Genomic DNA, 19,168 nt, shown 5'->3' on the forward strand with positions numbered 1-19,168 from the left:
GAGGTGGATCCTCAATATCTATCCTGGTCCCTGATGTGGTGCCTCCTGGTCGTTAGGGGCGCCTGTTCGGAGGGAGGGGAACTTGTTGGAATAGCGTTGTCCTAGCGGTGAAGGTTCCCCTGTCAGGTGAAAAGAAGCGGCTGGCTACTGCCCATGTCTCGGGGGAAGCATGGAGCCAGTTTCGGCTCTCCCCAGATCGGCAGAGGGTGGAGCAACAACCAAGATAAATAAATTAAAATTAGCACTAATGGGGGGTAAAAATCCGAAAAAAAATCAGGGGAAAAAATATATATATATAAAAAAAAGCAAAAATCTTATCAGATGGAGGATCCTGGGACAAAATCTTATCAAATGGGGGTCTGTGGTCTAATTAGGCCGGGGTCCGTGTGATAACGTTTGAGAACCACTGCTTTAAATGGCTCAATGATTGTCCAGAGAATAAGATGACCACTAGCCAAAATATGTCACGTGAACAGCATTGTGTGATGATGATCTCATGTTACATCAGTTTATGTTAATGAGGGGAATATCTGAGCGGGGAGTGGGATGTTTTGGAAAAGTTAATGAAAATCGAGTTTGTGGTTTAGCGCCATCTGGCAGCGGAGACAGGTTACTGCATTGTAGGGTTCATGTGACACTTTTCAGGTCACATGACTGCCGAAGTCCCATTCGATTCGATCGCCAAAATAAAGGGGAACCGCTGGTATGGCAGCGTCGACAAATAAATAACTTGGCCGGTGACTAATAAAGAGTTTGAAATCATCCCCAGGACATGCCAGAGTTTCTGCCAGCAGCCAGCAAGGTGAGAGCATCTAACGTTATTTTGAAGTGAACTGACCCTGTGGTTGGAAATTAAACGCGTCAGCAAAATGAATGGGGTATTGTCGTGCATAGCTGCTGTCTGTCACTGGTTTGCACTATGTATTGAAGCTTATTTGATAGGCAGCTGTGTAACTATTAGGATCTACTTTGTTTATAGATCAAATGGCCTTGTCATCGCCAGCAGCAGACCTTTTGGTCCTTGTCCTCGCAGCAGTAGTGACCCTGTCCACAGGTAAGGCACACAGCACTGTCTTTTATCTTGCAATGGCTCCATCAGCTATCTCTCACACCATGCTGCCTCTTTAGCTGTGTACAGGTATATAAGTAAGACATGGAAACATTTTACTTGCCCAATACAGTGTGGCTCTCACCCAGAGGAATAGCTCAGTGTGGCTCTCACCCAGAGGAATAGCTCAGTGTGGCTCTCACTCAGAGGAATAGCTCAGTGTGGCTCTCACCCAGAGGAATAGCTCAGTGTGGCTCTCACCCAGATGAATAGCTCAGTGTGGCTCTCACTCAGAGGAATAGCTCAGTGTGGCTCTCACCCAGAGGAATAGCCCAGTGTGGCTCTCACTCAGAGGAATAGCTCAGTGTGGCTCTCACCCAGAGGAATAGCTCAGTGTGGCTCTCACTCAGAGGAATAGCTCAGTGTGGCTCTCACTCAGAGGAATAGCTCAGTGTGGCTCCCAGAGGAATAGCTCAGTGTGGCACTCACTCAGAGGAATAGCTCAGTGTGGCACTCACCCAGAGGAATAGCCCAGTGTGGCTCTCACTCAGAGGAATAGCTCAGTGTGGCTCTCACCCAGAGGAATAGCTCAGTGTGGCTCTCACTCAGAGGAATAGCTCAGTGTGGCTCTCACTCAGAGGAATAGCTCAGTGTGGCTCCCAGAGGAATAGCTCAGTGTGGCTCTCACCCAGATGAATAGCTCAGTGTGGCTCTCACCCAGAGGAATAGCTCAGTGTGACTCTCACCCAGAGGAATAGCTCAGTGTGGCTCTCACCCAGAGGAATAGCTCAGTGTGGCTCTCACCCAGAGGAATAGCTCAGTGTGGCTCTCACTCAGAGGAATAGCTCAGTGTGGCTCTCACTCAGAGGAATAGCTCAGTGTGGCTCTCACCCAGAGGAATAGCCCAGTGTGGCTCTCACCCAGAGGAATAGCTCAGTGTGACTCTCACCCAGAGGAATAGCTCAGTGTGACTCTCACCCAGAGGAATAGCTCAGTGTGACTCTCACCCAGAGGAATAGCTCAGTGTGGCTCTCACCCAGAGGAATAGCTCAGTGTGGCTCTCACCCAGAGGAATAGCTCAGTGTGGCTCTCACCCAGAGGAATAGCTCAGTGTGGCTCTCACCCAGAGGAATAGCTCAGTGTGGCTCTCACCCAGAGGAATAGCTCAGTGTGGCTCTCACTCAGAGGAATAGCTCAGTGTGACTCTCACCCAGAGGAATAGCTCAGTGTGGCTCTCACCCAGAGGAATAGCTCAGTGTGCCTCTCACCCAGAGGAATAGCTCAGTGTGGCACTCACCCAGAGGAATAGCTCAGTGTGCCTCTCACCCAGAGGAATAGCTCAGTGTGGCTCTCACCCAGAGGAATAGCTCAGTGTGGCTCTCACCCAGAGGAATAGCTCAGTGTGGCACTCACCCAGAGGAATAGCTCAGTGTGCCTCTCACCCAGAGGAATAGCTCAGTGTGGCTCTCACCCAGAGGAATAGCTCAGTGTGGCTCTCACCCAGAGGAATAGCTCAGTGTGGCTCTCACCCAGAGGAATAGCTCAGTGTGGCTCTCACCCAGAGGAATAGCTCAGTGTGGCTCTCACCCAGAGGAATAGCTCAGTGTGGCTCTCAGAGGAATAGCTCAGTGTGGCTCTCACCCAGAGGAATAGCTCAGTGTGGCTCTCACTCAGAGGAATAGCTCAGTGTGGCTCTCACCCAGAGGAATAGCTCAGTGGCTCTCACCCAGAGGAATAGCTCAGTGTGGCTCTCACTCAGAGGAATAGCTCAGTGTGGCTCTCACCCAGAGGAATAGCTCAGTGTGGCTCTCACCCAGAGGAATAGCTCAGTGTGGCTCTCACCCAGAGGAATAGCTCAGTGTGGCTCTCACTCAGAGGAATAGCTCAGTGTGGCTCTCACCCAGAGGAATAGCTCAGTGTGGCTCTCACTCAGAGGAATAGCTCAGTGTGGCTCTCACTCAGAGGAATAGCTCAGTGTGGCTCTCACTCAGAGGAATAGCTCAGTGTGGCTCTCACCCAGAGGAATAGCTCAGTGTGGCTCTCACCCAGAGGAATAGCTCAGTGTGGCTCTCACTCAGAGGAATAGCTCAGTGTGGCTCTCACCCAGAGGAATAGCTCAGTGTGGCTCTCACTCAGAGGAATAGCTCAGTGTGGCTCTCACCCAGAGGAATAGCTCAGTGTGGCTCTCACTCAGAGGAATAGCTCAGTGTGGCTCTCACTCAGAGGAATAGCTCAGTGTGGCTCTCAGATGAATAGCTCAGTGTGGCTCTCACTCAGATGAATAGCTCAGTGTGACTCTCACTCAGAGGAATAGCTCAGTGTGGCTCTCACCCAGAGGAATAGCTCAGTGTGGCTCTCACCCAGAGGAATAGCTCAGTGTGGCTCTCACTCAGAGGAATAGCTCAGTGTGGCTCTCACCCAGAGGAATAGCTCAGTGTGGCTCTCACCCAGAGGAATAGCTCAGTGTGGCTCTCACTCAGAGGAATAGCTCAGTGTGGCTCTCACTCAGAGGAATAGCTCAGTGTGGCTCTCACTCAGAGGAATAGCTCAGTGTGGCTCTCACTCAGAGGAATAGCTCAGTGTGGCTCTCAGAGGAATAGCTCAGTGTGGCTCTCAGAGGAATAGCTCATATAATGACTATGTGTTTCTTTCCCCAGGAAGCAATAGATGTGTGTCCCGTAACTTTGGTCATGACTCAGTGGTGTGTGAGTGTAATTCAACATACTGTGACAGTGTTGGCTCGGTCACCCTGCCTCCGCTGGGCCAGTTCGCCTCCTACCTGAGCAGCATGTCAGGCAGCAGGCTGGAGAGAGGCCAGGGTCAGGTACACGCTAACAGCACCCGGGCAGGTGAGTGAGCGGAGGTGTTGGGTTGCTTTCAAAGCTCTGATCGCTTGTACACGTGTCTTGTCATCTCTCCCGCCTGAGCCTCTTGGTGTTTGTGTGTCTCGTTCAGGCCTCAGGTTGACTATCGTTCCCTACCAGAAGTACCAGAGGATCCGGGGTTTTGGGGGAGCCATGACGGATGCAACAGCTATTAACATCCTATCCTTGTCTCCTGGCACCCAGGACCAGCTGTTAAGACAGTATTTCTCGACTGAAGGTTTGTGCATGTTTGCCCCGTTATGAGTTTATTCCCACGGACAAAAGAAAGAAATCAGAATCATCCATCAGAACCATCCTAATGATTCAACATAATCATCCAGCATAACACAGCAGATGCTTGTGCCTGGCAGGTATAGGCTACAGTGTGGTGCGCGTACCCATGGCCAGCTGTGACTTCTCCACCCGTCTGTACACCTACGCTGACACACCTGGAGACTACAACCTAGATAACTTCACACTGGCTCCCGAGGACACCGACATGAAGGTCTCTCTCACACTCACACTCACGCACACGGACACACACGCGCACACACACACACACACACACACACACACACACACACACACACACACACACACACACACACACACACACACACAATATCCCTTGGTCTGTCCCTCTCTCACCATTGTCTTCTTCTCCTCTTCATCCTCTGCTATTCCGCTCCCTCTCTCTCCCCCTGATTCAGATCCCCCTGTTGCAGCGTGCTCAGGCTCTGTCTCCTCACCCCCTGTCTCTGCTGGCGAGTGCCTGGAGTGCCCCAGCCTGGCTCAAAACTAACAGTGCACTCATAGGAAAGGGTTCCCTCAAGGGCCGGCCAGGGGGCAAGGAGCACAAAACCTGGGCTCAGTACTATATCAGGTAGCACATGAAGTTCTCCTCTGTCTGGCAACACACATTGGTAATACTGGATTAAGTAGAAATTAATTCTGGTTCCTTTTGCTTCTGTCCCCTCAGGTTCCTTGAGGAATATGCCAAACACAAGCTGTACTTCTGGGCATTGACCACAGGGAATGAGCCCTCTGCAGGAGAGATGACAAACTACAGGTCACTCCTCACATTGTATTACACTAGCTGAATACTGGCGTGTGATTGGCCATTTAGTCAGTCCTCGCTCACAGAGTTGGCATGCAGCCTCTCCTCTCTCTCCCCAGAGGGTTTTTATACAGTAGTCCTCTTCAGTGGCTGATTCCAACTCGGCTCAACTGTGTGCTGCTCCAGAGTTCACTGGCTGATTCAAACTCCACTCACCTGTGTGCTGCTCCACTCTGGAGCTCTCCGTGGTGCTGAACCTGTTTTGAGGCATTTTTAGCCACTAATTAGCCGTTTTTGCCCATTTAGTTGGACCTAATTACCCAATTTAAAAAATCTGTCTCCGTTAGGTCACCCGCAGGGGTGCTCTTTACACTTCCTGAAAGATTCAGCCCGATGGCATAGCTGTGGCCGAACACAATTCTGCTCACTCACTCACATACGTTAACTTTGCATTCTTATTATAGGATTCAAACAAAAGATGTGAAAATCAATGTAAAGTATCTACATGGTTGCTAAGTTTCTCAACAGTGTGGAGAACATAAGATGTTTCAGTGTTTAATGTTTGACCCATTGCAGTTTCCAGGCTCTGGGCTTCACTCCGGAGGAGCAGAGGGACTGGGTGGCGATGGACCTGGGTCCTGCCGTGCACGCCTCCTCACACCCCCGCACACACATCCTCATACTGGACGACAACCGCCTGCTGCTGCCTCACTGGGCTAAAGTGGTGAGAGCATGCCTGCATGGAGAGATAGAGGCAATGCATGTGTTTAAAGCAATATTCCACTTCATTTTCAAATGGGGGTTAATTTGCCACTTGACCGCCATGAAAAGCAGAATATAAACTACTCACTGTGATCTGATGCAGCTGGGATTTGTAGCGTTTGGGCTTTTACCTCCCATTCATTTGAATGAACGAAGGTTCAACAACAGAACCTGCTACTGTGATTTTCAATTAACTGTGGGTTCAACATTTTAGAATTAATTAATTTAGCCAACATAGGGGAGGGATACCATTTAGGAAAGATAGTTCCTGTTTGGGACACCGGATCTACTTTTATTTGTAAATACTAATTTGAGTGTATCCAATCTTGTAGTTTATGTTTTGGCTTTCATGGCGGCAGTCAAGCACCAAATAACCCCCATGTCAAACTAAGTGAAATATTATTGAAACAAAAGGATCTGGAGCACACGGTCAAAGTTCGGCAATTTTAATAGGTGCAAACACGGAAGACTGACGTTTGGACACACACAGGTGTCTTCTTCAGATCGACACACACAGGTGTCTTCTTCAGAGTGCTTTTGACTCTGCTCCATCGACATAAATAAATAGGTGTGCTCCAGATCCTTTTGTTTCACTAGTTTAACAGTCCCCTTGTCTGAGAGGCACCGGTCTTGTCAGCTGAAGCAAGTTTTTTCTCTCTTTTGTTCTGAAATATTATTGCTTTATGCAAGAAAGAACTTAGAATTGTTCACGTTTTTATAATTCTAATGATGAAATTCCTCATTCCCCATTGCACACGCTCCTCCCTCCCCCTCGTTGTCCCCAGGTCCTCAGTGATGTGCATGCGAGCAGGTACATCCACGGCGTGGCAGTTCACTGGTACATGGACAGCTTTGTACCAGCCGAGCTAAGCCTGGGCACCACTCATCACCTTTACCCCGAGTATTACCTGTTTGGCACGGAGGCCTGCGCCGGCTGGAGCCCGGCAGACAGAGGGGTGAAGCTGGGCAGCTGGCAGAGGGCGGAGCAGTACGCGCATGACATTATACAGGTAAGGCCGTCATATCTTATGCATGAGTTCTACTTGTTCAGTGGGATCCATTGTTACAGAACAGAAGTGAGAGTGTGGCATGCTGCGAGCTGTTCTGGCGGGGTGAGTCACCTCCCTCCATGCTGCACTGCAGGTTGAGAAGTCACACTGGCTGCACACACTAACCGCCTGCAGGCAACCAGAGCAAGCTGGAACTGGTGCTTTGTCTCTCCTCTCCTCACTCTCCCTCTAAACAAATTGGACTCCCTTCATTCCATTCATTTTGCATGGCTGCATTCGCGCCTCTGTATTTGAGGCAGTCGCGCACGCACATCCAAACAAACGTAAAGCAGGTGCCGGAACCAAAAAACAGTACAGTACAGACAAGGATGTCTGAGGAAGAGCAGTAGCTCAAAACGTCACTTGTTGGATGGCAAAATAAAAAGGTAAATTGGAGCTCCAGTGTGCGTCGGACCTTCCCCCTTTTTCATACTGCATTCACACCTCTGACATCGTGGCTGCATTCACGCCTCTGACATCATGGCTGCATTCACACCTCTGACATCATGGCTGCATTCACGCCTCTGACATCGTGGCTGCATTCACGCCTCTGACATCATGGCTGCATTCACGCCTCTGACATCATGGCTGCATTCACACCTCTGACATCATGGCTGCATTCACGCCTCTGACATCGTGGCTGCATTCACGCCTCTGACATCATGGCTGCATTCACGCCTCTGACATCATGGCTGCATTCACACCTCTGACATCATGGCTGCATTCACGCCTCTGACATCGTGGCTGCATTCACACCTCTGACATCATGGCTGCATTCACGCCTCTGACATCATGGCTGCATTCACGCCTCTGACATCATGGCTGCATTCACGCCTCTGACATCATGGCTGCATTCACGCCTCTGACATCATGGCTGTATTCACACCTCTGACATCATGGCTGCATTCACGCCTCTGACATCATGGCTACATTCACACCTCTGACATCATGGCTGCATTCACACCTCTGACATCGTGGCTGCATTCACGCCTCTGACATCGTGGCTGCATTCACACCTCTGACGACATGGCTGCATCATGTCTCTGACATCATGGCTGCATTCACACCTCTGACATCATGGCTGCATTCACGCCTCTGACATCACGGCTTCACACCTCTGACATCATGGCTGCATTCACGCCTCTGACATCATGGCTACATTCACACCTCTGACATCATGGCTGCATTCACACCTCTGACATCATGGCTGCATCATGTCTCTGACATCATGGCTGCATTCACGCCTCTGACATCTTGAGAGTTAGGAGGGATTTGTTTATGCAGATGTGTGCTGTCCATTTGACATTGAAACAAGATACTAGAAGGCACTTCACCCATCTGTGGTTGTTTCTCTTTCTCCACTGCAGGACTTGAACCATTATGTGGTGGGCTGGACTGACTGGAACCTGGCTTTGGACCAGACAGGTGGGCCAAACTGGGTCAAGAACTTTGTGGACAGCCCTGTTATAGTGAATGCCGACCGCGATGTCTTCTACAAGCAGCCCACCTTCTATAGCATGGCCCACTTCAGGTAGCATCCTATTCTAGCTGGGTCTTAAGATTTAGTCTGAATGTCGCTTCAACCAATCCTTACAAGGCAGCATTCTGATATCCACGCCAATCGCCTTTGTTTGCAGTAAGTTCCTGTGGGAGGGATCTCAGAGAGTGGGCGTGTCTACCAGTCAGGAAACAGCCTTGGAAGTCTCTGCCTTCATCAGGCCAGATGGCTCAGTCGTTCTCATCATACTCAACAGGTATGTGAATTGTGTGTGTGTGTGTGTGTGTGTGACCTTTGAATCTGCCTACTCCACCGAGTTGGCTGCTTCTGAAGATGGAAATGGAGTGCAACGAGTTGACAATTGGGTCTGATATCAGGCTAGTTGATTGGCACTTCATTCTAATAAATTGTGTGTGTGTTTTGCAGGTCATCCTCCGTACACCAGTTCGAGGTGTGGCACCCTGCCGTGGGCTTCATCCCCTCTGATGCTCCAGCTCATTCCCTGCTCACACTTGCTTGGAACACACACTGATTTAATACCTTTTTCATTTCACCTGAACTACACACTGATTTAATACCTATAGAGCTCAACAGTCACGTGACTTTCCGTGATGTTTCCAGCCCCGGAAGAGAGTTCTCCATTCATTTTCTCCATAGACATTTAGAAAAATCCTTTATATAACGAGTTTTAAGGCCGGACCTACTGAATCGTGAGTGACTATAAAACATTTCACTTGGACCAAAAACTAAAAATGAAAACAGGAGTTGTTTGCTCCAACTGAAATGTTTTATGGTCACTCATGATTCAGTAGGTCACGGGTTGGCTTGTTTCCAGCCTAAACTCGTTATATAAGGATTTTTCAAAATGTCTATGGAGGAAATGAATGGGGAACTTTCTCCCGGGGCTGGAAACGTCACGGAAAGTCACGTGACTGTTGATCTCTATTAATTTCACCTGAACTACACTGATTTAATACCTTTTCATTTCACCTGAACTACATACTGAATGAACATTTCAACAGACCAGAGGAAGTAAGCTTTTACTGTTGAATCCTTCTCAGCACCAAAGCAGTTGTTACTTTGTGATCCTTTTCAGCACCGAGTCACTCTGTGCTTCTCTCCTATTAAACAGGTGCCAGGTATATCAGCAAGTCCACAACACTATCAGCACAGCTTTCCTGATTTTAGTATGGCTCCAGTTAAATTAACCTCTGCAAACAAGATTTACCTCAACCCAGCCATGTGATTTCAATTGTTACTACCGGTAATATACTTTCTTTTTATGCCCTGATTCTAATCAGGAAAGGTACTTGAAAGTAATTAATGTATGTAAGTTACCAGTGTGGCCTTTGCTGAAGTATAACCGATGCCTGCATTTCTAACCAATGAGATGTCCTCACCATGTCCCATCTCTACAGAAATCTAAATAATGTACAGAATTTGTAAATGCCTTAAGTTGCTTTTTTGTGTAATTCTAAATAAAGTTCATACTTTGCAGCTTTAAACTAAAACGCTAATTCAATGTCTCAAATATTCCATGTGAAGTCTGACATGGCATCAGATGTATCAGCGGCTGTAAAGGAGAGACCATACACCTACGTTGATTGTGAAAAGTGGAAATTATCATTTAACAATTCAGTATAGCCATTATGGTAGTTTTTTTTCTCCAATTTATTAATACATCATACACATTTTTTCATATATATAATATACATATTTTGATAACCAGGTATTTCACATTTGCTTCTCCATTCTCAATGTTTTTCTTTTCTTTTCAAACCATAAGTTGTTGGACTAAAATTATTTACATAAAAAAAAGTGATAAAAATGTGAAACAAAAGACAAAGTTATAAACAGAGGGATAAAATGAAAGAGGGATGCCATCTGTTTATAATATATACACCTGGAGGAGGAAGTGAAAATCTAAAGCATTAGGGAGAGAACAGGCAGAGTTCCATAGTGAGGCCTTGCTGGGCACAAAGCTTCTCCTCTCAGCTGTAACAGGATCCACACAGGTGGAAGGAATCCTTAGCTTTCATTTAACGTCACAGCATTACACACAGCAGCCATTCTGCATCCTTCCTAGAAAATACTCATTCATTTATTGAAGGACACTAAACGGCAAGAGTGAAAGCGACACGTACTTGGTCCGGTGTGAACCGTATGCCTTCGAGGGCTCAGTTGCAGGTTTCAGCTGATGGTGGGCTGAGTAAAGAGGACAAGGTGTATGAAATATAGTCTGGCCTTTCCCCACAACAGTGTATTACAGCAGTGCATTTTCAGAAGGATGGAACAAGGGGGTTGGTGTCAGACGACGACATGGCTGTTTGGTTGTGATTAGGCAAAGGAGATTAAACAGACCTCGACGGGCTTGTGTAAGAGAACTGTATACATGGCTCGGGAGGAAGTCATTAAAATAGAAAATAAAATAAAATCAGACCGAGATGATTATGACTGCAATAGAGATGAACAGAGGAGTGTCTTCTCTGCGTCTGTTGCTGAATGTAGGCAAGGGGAACCGAGGGACGACATGGGGGCGTCTCAGAAGGACCATCTCTCCTGTGTGCGAGGGTCCGTGGAGAGGGAGGGGGACTCTGGTTGGGGCTGGCTGCTGTCTTCTCCATTCAAACCCTTCCTACACACTGGACATGTGTCATGCTGCATGGAGAGAGAACAAGACTTGTTGAAAACAGTTTGGGCAGTTTTCCAGGGTTCTTACACATTTTCAAAATTCCATACTCAAATTTCCAGACTTCTCAGTAGATTTTTCAGACCATACCTTTATTTGACATTGAAATACAGCTAGACCAGGGGATCTCAACCTTTTTTAATTCAAGGCCCACTTCTGATTGTTAAAACATTTCTGAGGACCACCTTCCCAAATAAATGATAGGTTATTCATTGTGATATCTTGATGTGAGAGGTCCTCCACGGCCCACTAGATGGCACTCTGAGGCCCACCAGTGGGTCACGGCCCAGTGGTTGAGAAACACTAAGCTAGACCATACCATAAATTGTTGCGACCTGAATGAGAATGGGTTCTATGGGTACCCACGAGTCTCCCCTTTAATAAAGACATACCCGCTTTATGCTAATAATATGCCGTCCCATGCAGTTTTTTACATGCAGTATGAATGTGTTATTTTCGTCTATTCTATTTGAATATGTCTGCATACTGGGGTCCCCGAAGGGGAACAAACTTGACTCTGGGTGCAGAGGAGAGGATGCTGTGACAAGAGAGACTCTGGGTGCAGAAGAGAGGATGCTGTGACAAGAGAGACTCTGGGTGCAGAGGAGAGGATGCTGTGACAAGAGAGACTCTGGGTGCAGAGGAGAGGATGCTGTGACAAGAGGGACTCTGGGTGCAGAGGAGAGGATGCTGTGACAAGAGAGACTCTGGGTGCAGAGGTTGCTGTGACAAGAGAGACTCTGGGTGCAGAGGAGAGGATGCTGTGACAAGAGAGACTCTGGGTGCAGAGGTTGCTGTGACAAGAGAGACTCTGGGTGCAGAGGATGCTGTGACAAGAGAGACTCTGGGTGCAGAGGATGCTGTGACAAGAGAGACTCTGGGTGCAGAGGATGCTGTGACAAGAGAGACTCTGGGTGCAGAGGATGCTGTGACAAGAGAGACTGGGTGCAGAGGATGCTGTGACAAGAGAGACTCTGGGTGCAGAGGAGAGGATGCTGTGACAAGAGAGACTCTGGGTGCAGAGGAGAGGATGCTGTGACAAGAGAGACTCTGGGTGCAGAGGAGAGGATGCTGTGACAAGAGAGACTCTGGGTGCAGAGGATGCTGTGACAAGAGAGACTATGCTGCTTTTGCCCTTGCATATGGCTCACAATTGCCACCTCCCCATGTTGGAAATGTCTAATGATTTTACATAAAGCTTGCATTGAGCTTTCTTTTCCCATTTAGAATCTGTAGCCAACCAGTCTTTGTATTTGGGATTATCAAGCCAGCCATCGTAAAACCTGCATTTACCCATTGTTGGCAAATGCAACCTATTTGTTAAGTCTACACTCCCTGAGTAGCTGCAGGCTGCAATGGAGTCCACATGAAGGTGAGGAACCTTGGTTTTCTCAAGTGTCTGGCTAGTGGTAGTAGATACGTTTTTGTGTGTGTGGTACTCAGATTGTTCTTTGGCCTCTATTGCCATCTAGATCAGCAATGATTGAAATATTGGTGCAAATCATCTTGATTTAGCATTAAAATAATGTATTATTAATTTTAGCTGATCTGAACAGGAATTATGAGTCATTATGGGTTTTTTACTGATACCAGCGGCCATTCATTTAGCAGTAGTGGTAGCTAAATGTAGCCTGATGTTTCTGAGGTGATTACCAATGAACCAACGCATGCATTAAAGTTTCCTTTAGGCCTTAGAATACTAAAGAATAACACGAAGATCTCATAAATAGTACAAGCTATCATCAAGGGTCTATCCCTTGACTCTTGGTCTGCAAAGTTCTGCCTTCACCGTGATTCTCACCATACGCAGCCATGGTATTTAGCCTCTCTGGTGTCTGGACATAGTCCCTGGAGCAATATCTCCGAAGACCAGAGAGGCTAAAAGCGCATTGACTCAGTGCGCTTTTAGCCTTATCCCTGGTAATGCCAAAATTGGACCTGAAAACCAGGTTTCTGAAATCGGGCAGGCACTACTTTGCAATTCCCCCCGGCACCGTTACTATACAGTCTGAATGATTCTCACCATTTGCAGCCATGGTACTATACAGTCTGAATGAAAGAGGTGGTTACAGGGTAGCTGTCTGACAGGCTCTCCCACTGCAAAGTCCTCCTTGCACACCGGACATTCCATACTGCAATCTACAGGGGACAGGAGAAGACACAGAAATGTGATTCAGATCATTGAAATGGTTTACCTGGTATCAAAACCCTGGCTACATCAATATCTCTAGTGGTAACAATCACTAAGTCACTTGGTAATGACTTGAAAATGTCTTGGATTCCAAGTTACTGCACAAATAGATTTCTTGAAAATCCCTCAACAAGGCAAAGGCCAGGCCATTAGTATTTTTTGTATCCACCTTATTTCTGAATGCCCTGCTGTAAAATAATTATGGGTGCAAGGTCCGGTCTGAAGGTGACTGATTGTCGCAGCTTGCCATTTCCTCGTCAAAACTCAGACGCTGGGGGGAAAAAAGCTGCTTGTCACTCGTTTGAGGGAATGTAATAATTGTATCTATCACATCTGCTATTTCTGTTGCTCTTTCAACAACTCGGGATATTTATTGACGAGATTCTTGCCAAGCTGGACGTGATTTGCTCGTTCGCCTGCAGCTGTCGTTTACAGACGGGCACTTTCTATGTAACGGGGGGCGGGCACCGGAAGAAGCACCCACGTCACATCATGGCAGCTAGAAATAAGGTGGATAGAATTCCTGCTCAGCAAAAACGGAAAGTATCAAATTGCTTATTTAAACAAGTGAGATAGTACTTAGTACACACAAGAGGGTAGGTACAGGCAGTTTTGAACATGCCTAGTATTGTACAATGGACTGGAACGAACAAAAACAACTGAGATGGCCTTCATCATCATCATCATCCAACTAGGTTACGGTATCAGTTCATTGCTCTCCTCTTCTCCCTCTGCCAAACAGCCATACCGTATTTATTTTCGTTGACTATTTCCGTACTCCTGCTGTACAATCCGTAGCATCAAACAATGCGCTATGCATACTTCAAACATGTGGGTTATGTATAAACAAAGCATAACCTTGTGTGACAGGGAAAAGATGCCTGACTTCCGCCAAAACACACCTCATTAGTCACTACAAAAACATACCGTAATGGGGGGAAAAATCGAATAAACGCCCGGCGTTTATTCAAGACCGGCGTTTATTATGCTACATCAGATCAGACCCCCGGCGGTTAAAGGAGACCCGGCGAATATGAGAAGAAATACGGTATAACAATAAGAGCAGAGCCAAAACAAGGCTGGGCAGAAAGACAGGAGAGGTGGATGACCAGCAAATAAAAAACAATTTGTAGTCTAAAAAGTATTTTATGGAACAAATGTTTGATCTTCTCAGAAGAAAATGAGCAACTGATTTTTGTGTGTGCAAAATACCAAAGGCTTCACTTGGCATACAGCAACAGGCTAGAAGTAAAGTACATGACTGACTATACCCAACTGCAGTGCAGAGTTATAATGCCAGATTAGCAAATCATTACAAATTGTACTGAGGAGGAGCCCTATACTTGATGTGCAGCCTCTCCCAGTGCAGTAAGCACAGAATCCACTGAATGGCCATCATATAGCCAACAGGGGCCAAATGTATAAACCATGCGCACACACGAAAAGTGTGCTGCACCACTTTCCACTAGGGTTGCCAAAAGTATCGCTAGTATTGAAAATGATCAATACTGAAAATTTGAATCAAATACAATACAATTTGCAACAGGTTTCGATAGTATCAATACTACAAATTTGAAACGGATACAATACTCATTTGCAACAGTTTTGATACCATCAGTTCTTTCTTTTATGAAAAATCACTGATTTTTCCCTCTAGTCTGAGTCCCACTAGTGTGATGTGGCAAAAAAGGATAATGTAAGTGTGAATTTGGGTGAGATTTTATTTAGAGCTTTTTTGGACGTACATGATTTCTACACCGATGCACAGAATTGTATAGATTTGGCCCCAGGTGTGTACTTAGCTCTTAAGCGGTACTGCTAAATACAATCATGGTCCTCACGCAATATTGTAATTTGATGTTAGGGGGCACCGTGATAGTAACATGGTGAAGACACAGTGAGACAAAGAGAAAGAAAAGAAGAGTGACTGACCTGCTTGTTCCTGAGAGATGTTGACAGTGGGGAGAGAAGAGATCTTTTCTTTCTCTGCTGGAGGAGGTCCCGTGTTCTCAAACTGACCTAATAACTACACACACACACACACGCATTTACAAACTGAAAAGAAATTAAAATGTGACTTCTTACATTGATTATATTAAGTTTGGTTACCTGTGTTATAACGGCATCTAATCCTCCCTGCCCCCAGGCATAATCCCCAGGGTTAGAGTGCAGCATCCCTGTCCTGAAAGATAGTTGATAACAAATACGCACAAGCCATGGTTTTCATCAAATTCACCATGCTCCACCATATTTCACAATAACTGATTTGATTCAACAATTGTGACACCGTGTCGTCTTACCATGAGAGGGGAGGTGAGCCAGGGACTCCAGAGTTGGCAAATAGACCAGCAAGAAACTGTTGCACGATCCTGAGAGAACATAGACACATAAAATAAATAAAATAATACATGTCATCACCAGGAAGTCAGATGACAGCTCTGAAGAAGGCTGTAGTCACAGCCAAAACCGTCAGCAGGTAAAATAACACCATACTCTACTAATTTGTCTGGAAATAAGAAAACTAAAAACATAATTTAAAAGAAGACAAAATGAACCTAATCAATTTAAAATAATACCATCACCAAAAATAAAAGACTGGAAGGTCCATAATTAGCAACAGTGATTATAAGTGGGATTATGCCAGGCAGGCTAAGAGAGTGAAGTGGATGATGTAAGGAAGACTGACAGACAAGTGTGTGGTCTGAGGATGAAGCAGAGTGTGTGTGTGTGTGTGTGTGTGTGTGTGTGTGTGTGTGTGTGTGTGTGTGTGTGTGTGTGTGTGTGTGTGTGTGTGCGTGCGTGCGTGTGCGTGTGCGGTTAGTGTGTGGGGTGTTGAGGATGAAGCAGCCAGTGACTCACCCTTCCACAGCAGGCGAGCGGTCTGGCCTGCTGCTGCCTCTGGACCGGTACCTCCTCTGGCTGTGCAGGCGAGGGGGACGTCCTGGGCCCCAGTGTTCCCCGGCTCCTAGTGGACCACCCATCGGTCCTCCTAGGCCTGCTGGGACTGACCCCCCAATTGGTCCCACTCCCAGCCCCCCCAGCCCACTGAGACCTCCCAAGCCCCCTCCCCCTCCTGGGACCCGTGGCTCTGAGTCGGGGCTGTCGCCGTCTGTTGTAAACGGCCGCTCCACAAACAGCAGGTGCCATAGCTAGTGGAATGAGGGGAGAGAACGGGTGAGGGTGCAAGTCGAGGTTCCAAGAGGGAGGGAATAGAGGGATATTCAAATGGAGAAAGTGGGAGCATGGACAGGAAATCAAGTGATGCAATGATAGAGCAAAAATGAAAGCCACGGACACAAGATGGGAGAAAGCAAGCATGCAATGAGGGGAAAAATGGCAGCATAGGTCAAAGGAAAGGTGAGTGGAGGGGCAGGGAAAGAGAAAGACTGTTAACCAAAAGACAGAAAACAACTGCAACCAATCCTCCTAGCCCCCAAAATCTCTCGGCATGACTCGTACCTCTGCAAACTGTGTGGCTGTGTCATCTATCCCGTTAGCACCGCCCTCTAGGAGACTGAGGGAAACAGTGCACAAGAGGACAAAACACACGTTAGCAGCACCACCCTCAGTGATTCCCAACCAGGGGTATGTGTACCCCTAGGGGTACTTGAGCAGCTTGCATGGGGTACTTGGAAAGATTTGGGATTTATTTCCAAAATGATGTGGGGAAATCATTTCAAGAGCCCATTGTTAAAATGGCATGTGCACACCGCAACTAGTTTCCCCCGACAGGTGTCAACTGTTACATTACTGATAAATGGCTCAAAAACATCCAGCTGCTGTCGCTCCAGATTCAGGTTTAGGGGGGCCTGGTCACAAAAGGACAAAGGAGTCCATGCCCACACACTGGCAGCTCAGTGACAAATATATATTTGTATGGATTTACTTGTACGTCTGCATATGACACTAAAAGTTATAGAACAAATTTAGGAGCATCATCAACAGGCATGAGTGAGGGGGTACTATATTCGCCTGTCAAAACAGCTCAAGGGGTACATGAGACAAAAAAGGTTGGGAACCACTGCTCTAGGAGACTGAGGGAAACAAAACACACATTAGCAACCTCCACTGAACCCTGTGCACAAGCACATGTTCAGCCTTACTGTTAACCAGAGGGGCGTACTACCCAGGTCCTCGTAAACAAGCAAGACAATAATCATTGAATGGCTTTATATAGAGCTTTTCAAGGCACCCAAAGTGCTTTACATATCTGTGTGTGTGTGTGTGTGTGTGTGTGTGTGTGTGTGTGTGTGTGTGTGTGTGTGTGTGTGTGTGTGTGTGTGTGTGTGTGTGTGCGTGCGTGCGTGCGTGTGTGTGTGGTGGGGGAGATTCAACTCATCCACCACCAAGAGGGAAGTTTTAATAATCCATGGGCCTGATTTTGTTCCAGCCCAACACTGACAGGACTTGACATCAAATGTTGTCTGGAGCTTGTAAGGTAGATATTAAATAGAGACTCTTACCTGGAATCTTCCGTTACTTCCTCTATGAACCCTGAATCACATCTTGGACAGATGTATTCCTAGGAAGAGTCAGAGCATTTGATTAGATGCGTAGGTGGTTACATATTTGGCTGCATCTTCTACTACAGTGGCTGTGTGAATCACACAGGCACTGTAAGCTGTAAGGACATCATGCTGACTGGTTTGACCAACATAAAAATACAGTGCCAGCAATCAGCATGGGTATTTGCGAGTATAACACTGTATGTCACCCAATCTGTAGGAGCGTCCATGTTTTATGAATGTGACTCAGGAAGTAGAGCTGGTCTGCCAGCCACAGGTAGAGCTGAACTATAGTTGTCCTCCTTGTTGTAATCAAAAACACGGTCCAAACAGAGGTGTGTGTAATTTGGTCATCAAGAGGTATAAATGGGAACATGAGTGTGATATTGCTCCTTGTGATATATTAGTGGGGTGATTAAACTGGGGTGTTGAAGAAGACATGCCTCAGGACTGAGCCAGGCAGGCAAATTTAGCTTCAGAGGCAGGCTGAGAAGTATCTTTGATTACAGTCGACCATAACTAACCTAAGAGGATTCACCTTGGCTATAACTTAACGTTGTGTGGTCTGACAAACACAAAAATAGATTGTAAACCTGGATAACTGTCAACGATATATTATTAACTATGCAATCAAGCATGTATAACATCACCAGGCTAGGGTTAGCCAACATCTGTCAAGTCGGTGGTCAAGACAAGGGTCATGTCAACGCTTGGACAATGTTACTCTCACTTTTGGCTTTAAAAATGAAACTAAAACCGTCACCGAGATGACTTGGTAACGTTACGTTCCCAAATAAATTCCCCCAAACGTCGCTCCAATAGTTAAATTTCATCTGAAACAAGGAATGCAAACCAACACGGCATAACGCCACTTAAATGTAACATTGGCATTGGATATATCGTTAATCGACAAGCCAACACAGCTTCTCTGAGTCTGAGCTATGTTCGTGTGTTGTTCTTCCAAACACAACAACCCTGGCTGTCAAACGCATTTCTTGAAGCGTTGTAATGTTAACGTTACTCTGACAAAACTGCCCTAAACATGCAAGCTGGGCAAAACTTTCTGGCATTTGCCCCTGGAATTTTTTGACGAATATATCAGCAAGGGTTGCGATTCAGTAAGTACAACAACAAACGCCGATCCAAGGGCCATAGCTAACTGGCTAGCTAGCGTTTAGCTAGCTATATAGCAAGCGAAACAAATGGTATTTCACAGTAGTATTCACTTGTCAACGGCATGCAATAAACGCAGGAGGTGTGATTAATTGAGGACGACAACGCATGTGCCTTACCGGGAGCTTGGGGCTCACTTCTCCCTTACAACAGTGACAGAAAAAGCGATGCGGGGGTACAGCCGCAGCCTCCGCCATCTTCCCCAGACTAGCACAAACACTGACGTCGGTCCTCCAGCAGACTGAAGGACTGAACACACACTCAACACAGCCACCCGCCTCCAGCCCAGCATGCACTGCGACACTTATTTGGGGGAGGACGGAAGTTATTGT

General features: G+C 46.8%; 2 protein-coding genes across 2 annotated transcripts; one reads left to right on the forward strand and one right to left on the reverse strand.

Annotated features, from left to right (window-relative positions):
• The first annotated feature begins 692 nt into the window (after positions 1–692).
• On the forward strand, positions 693–9,672 carry gba1 (glucosylceramidase beta 1). Its single transcript, XM_083637949.1, has 12 exons — positions 693–802; positions 980–1,054; positions 3,706–3,897; positions 4,004–4,150; positions 4,284–4,417; positions 4,623–4,795; positions 4,892–4,981; positions 5,546–5,693; positions 6,517–6,741; positions 8,148–8,311; positions 8,418–8,534; positions 8,705–9,672. Exons 2-12 carry the CDS (start codon positions 985–987, stop codon positions 8,808–8,810), a joined length of 1,566 nt encoding a protein of 521 aa, XP_083494075.1. The 5' UTR covers positions 693–802; positions 980–984; the 3' UTR covers positions 8,811–9,672.
• Positions 9,673–9,939: 267 nt separating this feature from the next.
• On the reverse strand, positions 9,940–19,059 carry rnf115a (ring finger protein 115a). The gene is made up of 9 exons (XM_083636478.1): positions 18,956–19,059; positions 17,622–17,680; positions 16,618–16,672; positions 16,018–16,307; positions 15,459–15,527; positions 15,268–15,340; positions 15,091–15,184; positions 12,991–13,106; positions 9,940–10,936 (listed from the first exon to the last, which is right to left on the reverse strand). Exons 1-9 carry the CDS (start codon positions 19,031–19,033, stop codon positions 10,820–10,822), a joined length of 951 nt encoding a protein of 316 aa, XP_083492604.1. The 5' UTR covers positions 19,034–19,059; the 3' UTR covers positions 9,940–10,819.
• Between the last annotated feature and the right edge of the window lie 109 nt (positions 19,060–19,168).

Source organism: Poromitra crassiceps (genome assembly GCF_964638095.1).
Source record: "Poromitra crassiceps genome assembly, chromosome: 1".
Classification (NCBI taxonomy): Eukaryota; Metazoa; Chordata; class Actinopteri; order Beryciformes; family Melamphaidae; genus Poromitra; species Poromitra crassiceps.

What these genes read in the sequence shown, in the direction of transcription:
- gba1 (XM_083637949.1), top strand. Translation starts at nt 985, where the DNA reads ATGGCCTTGTCATCGCCAGCAGCAGACCTTTTGGTCCTTGTCCTCGCA. An exon ending in ACAGTATTTCTCGACTGAAG is followed by an intron (nt 4,151 to 4,283) that starts GTTTGTGCATGT and finishes TGTGCCTGGCAG; the next exon opens with GTATAGGCTACAGTGTGGTG. An exon ending in TGCCTCACTGGGCTAAAGTG is followed by an intron (nt 5,694 to 6,516) that starts GTGAGAGCATGC and finishes CGTTGTCCCCAG; the next exon opens with GTCCTCAGTGATGTGCATGC.
- rnf115a (XM_083636478.1), bottom strand. Translation starts at nt 19,033, where the DNA reads ATGGCGGAGGCTGCGGCTGTACCCCCGCATCGCTTTTTCTGTCACTGT. An exon ending in GGCTCACCTCCCCTCTCATG is followed by an intron (nt 15,341 to 15,458) that starts GTAAGACGACAC and finishes ACTATCTTTCAG; the next exon opens with GACAGGGATGCTGCACTCTA. An exon ending in TAGTACCATGGCTGCAAATG is followed by an intron (nt 10,937 to 12,990) that starts GTGAGAATCATT and finishes CTCTCCATGCAG; the next exon opens with CATGACACATGTCCAGTGTG.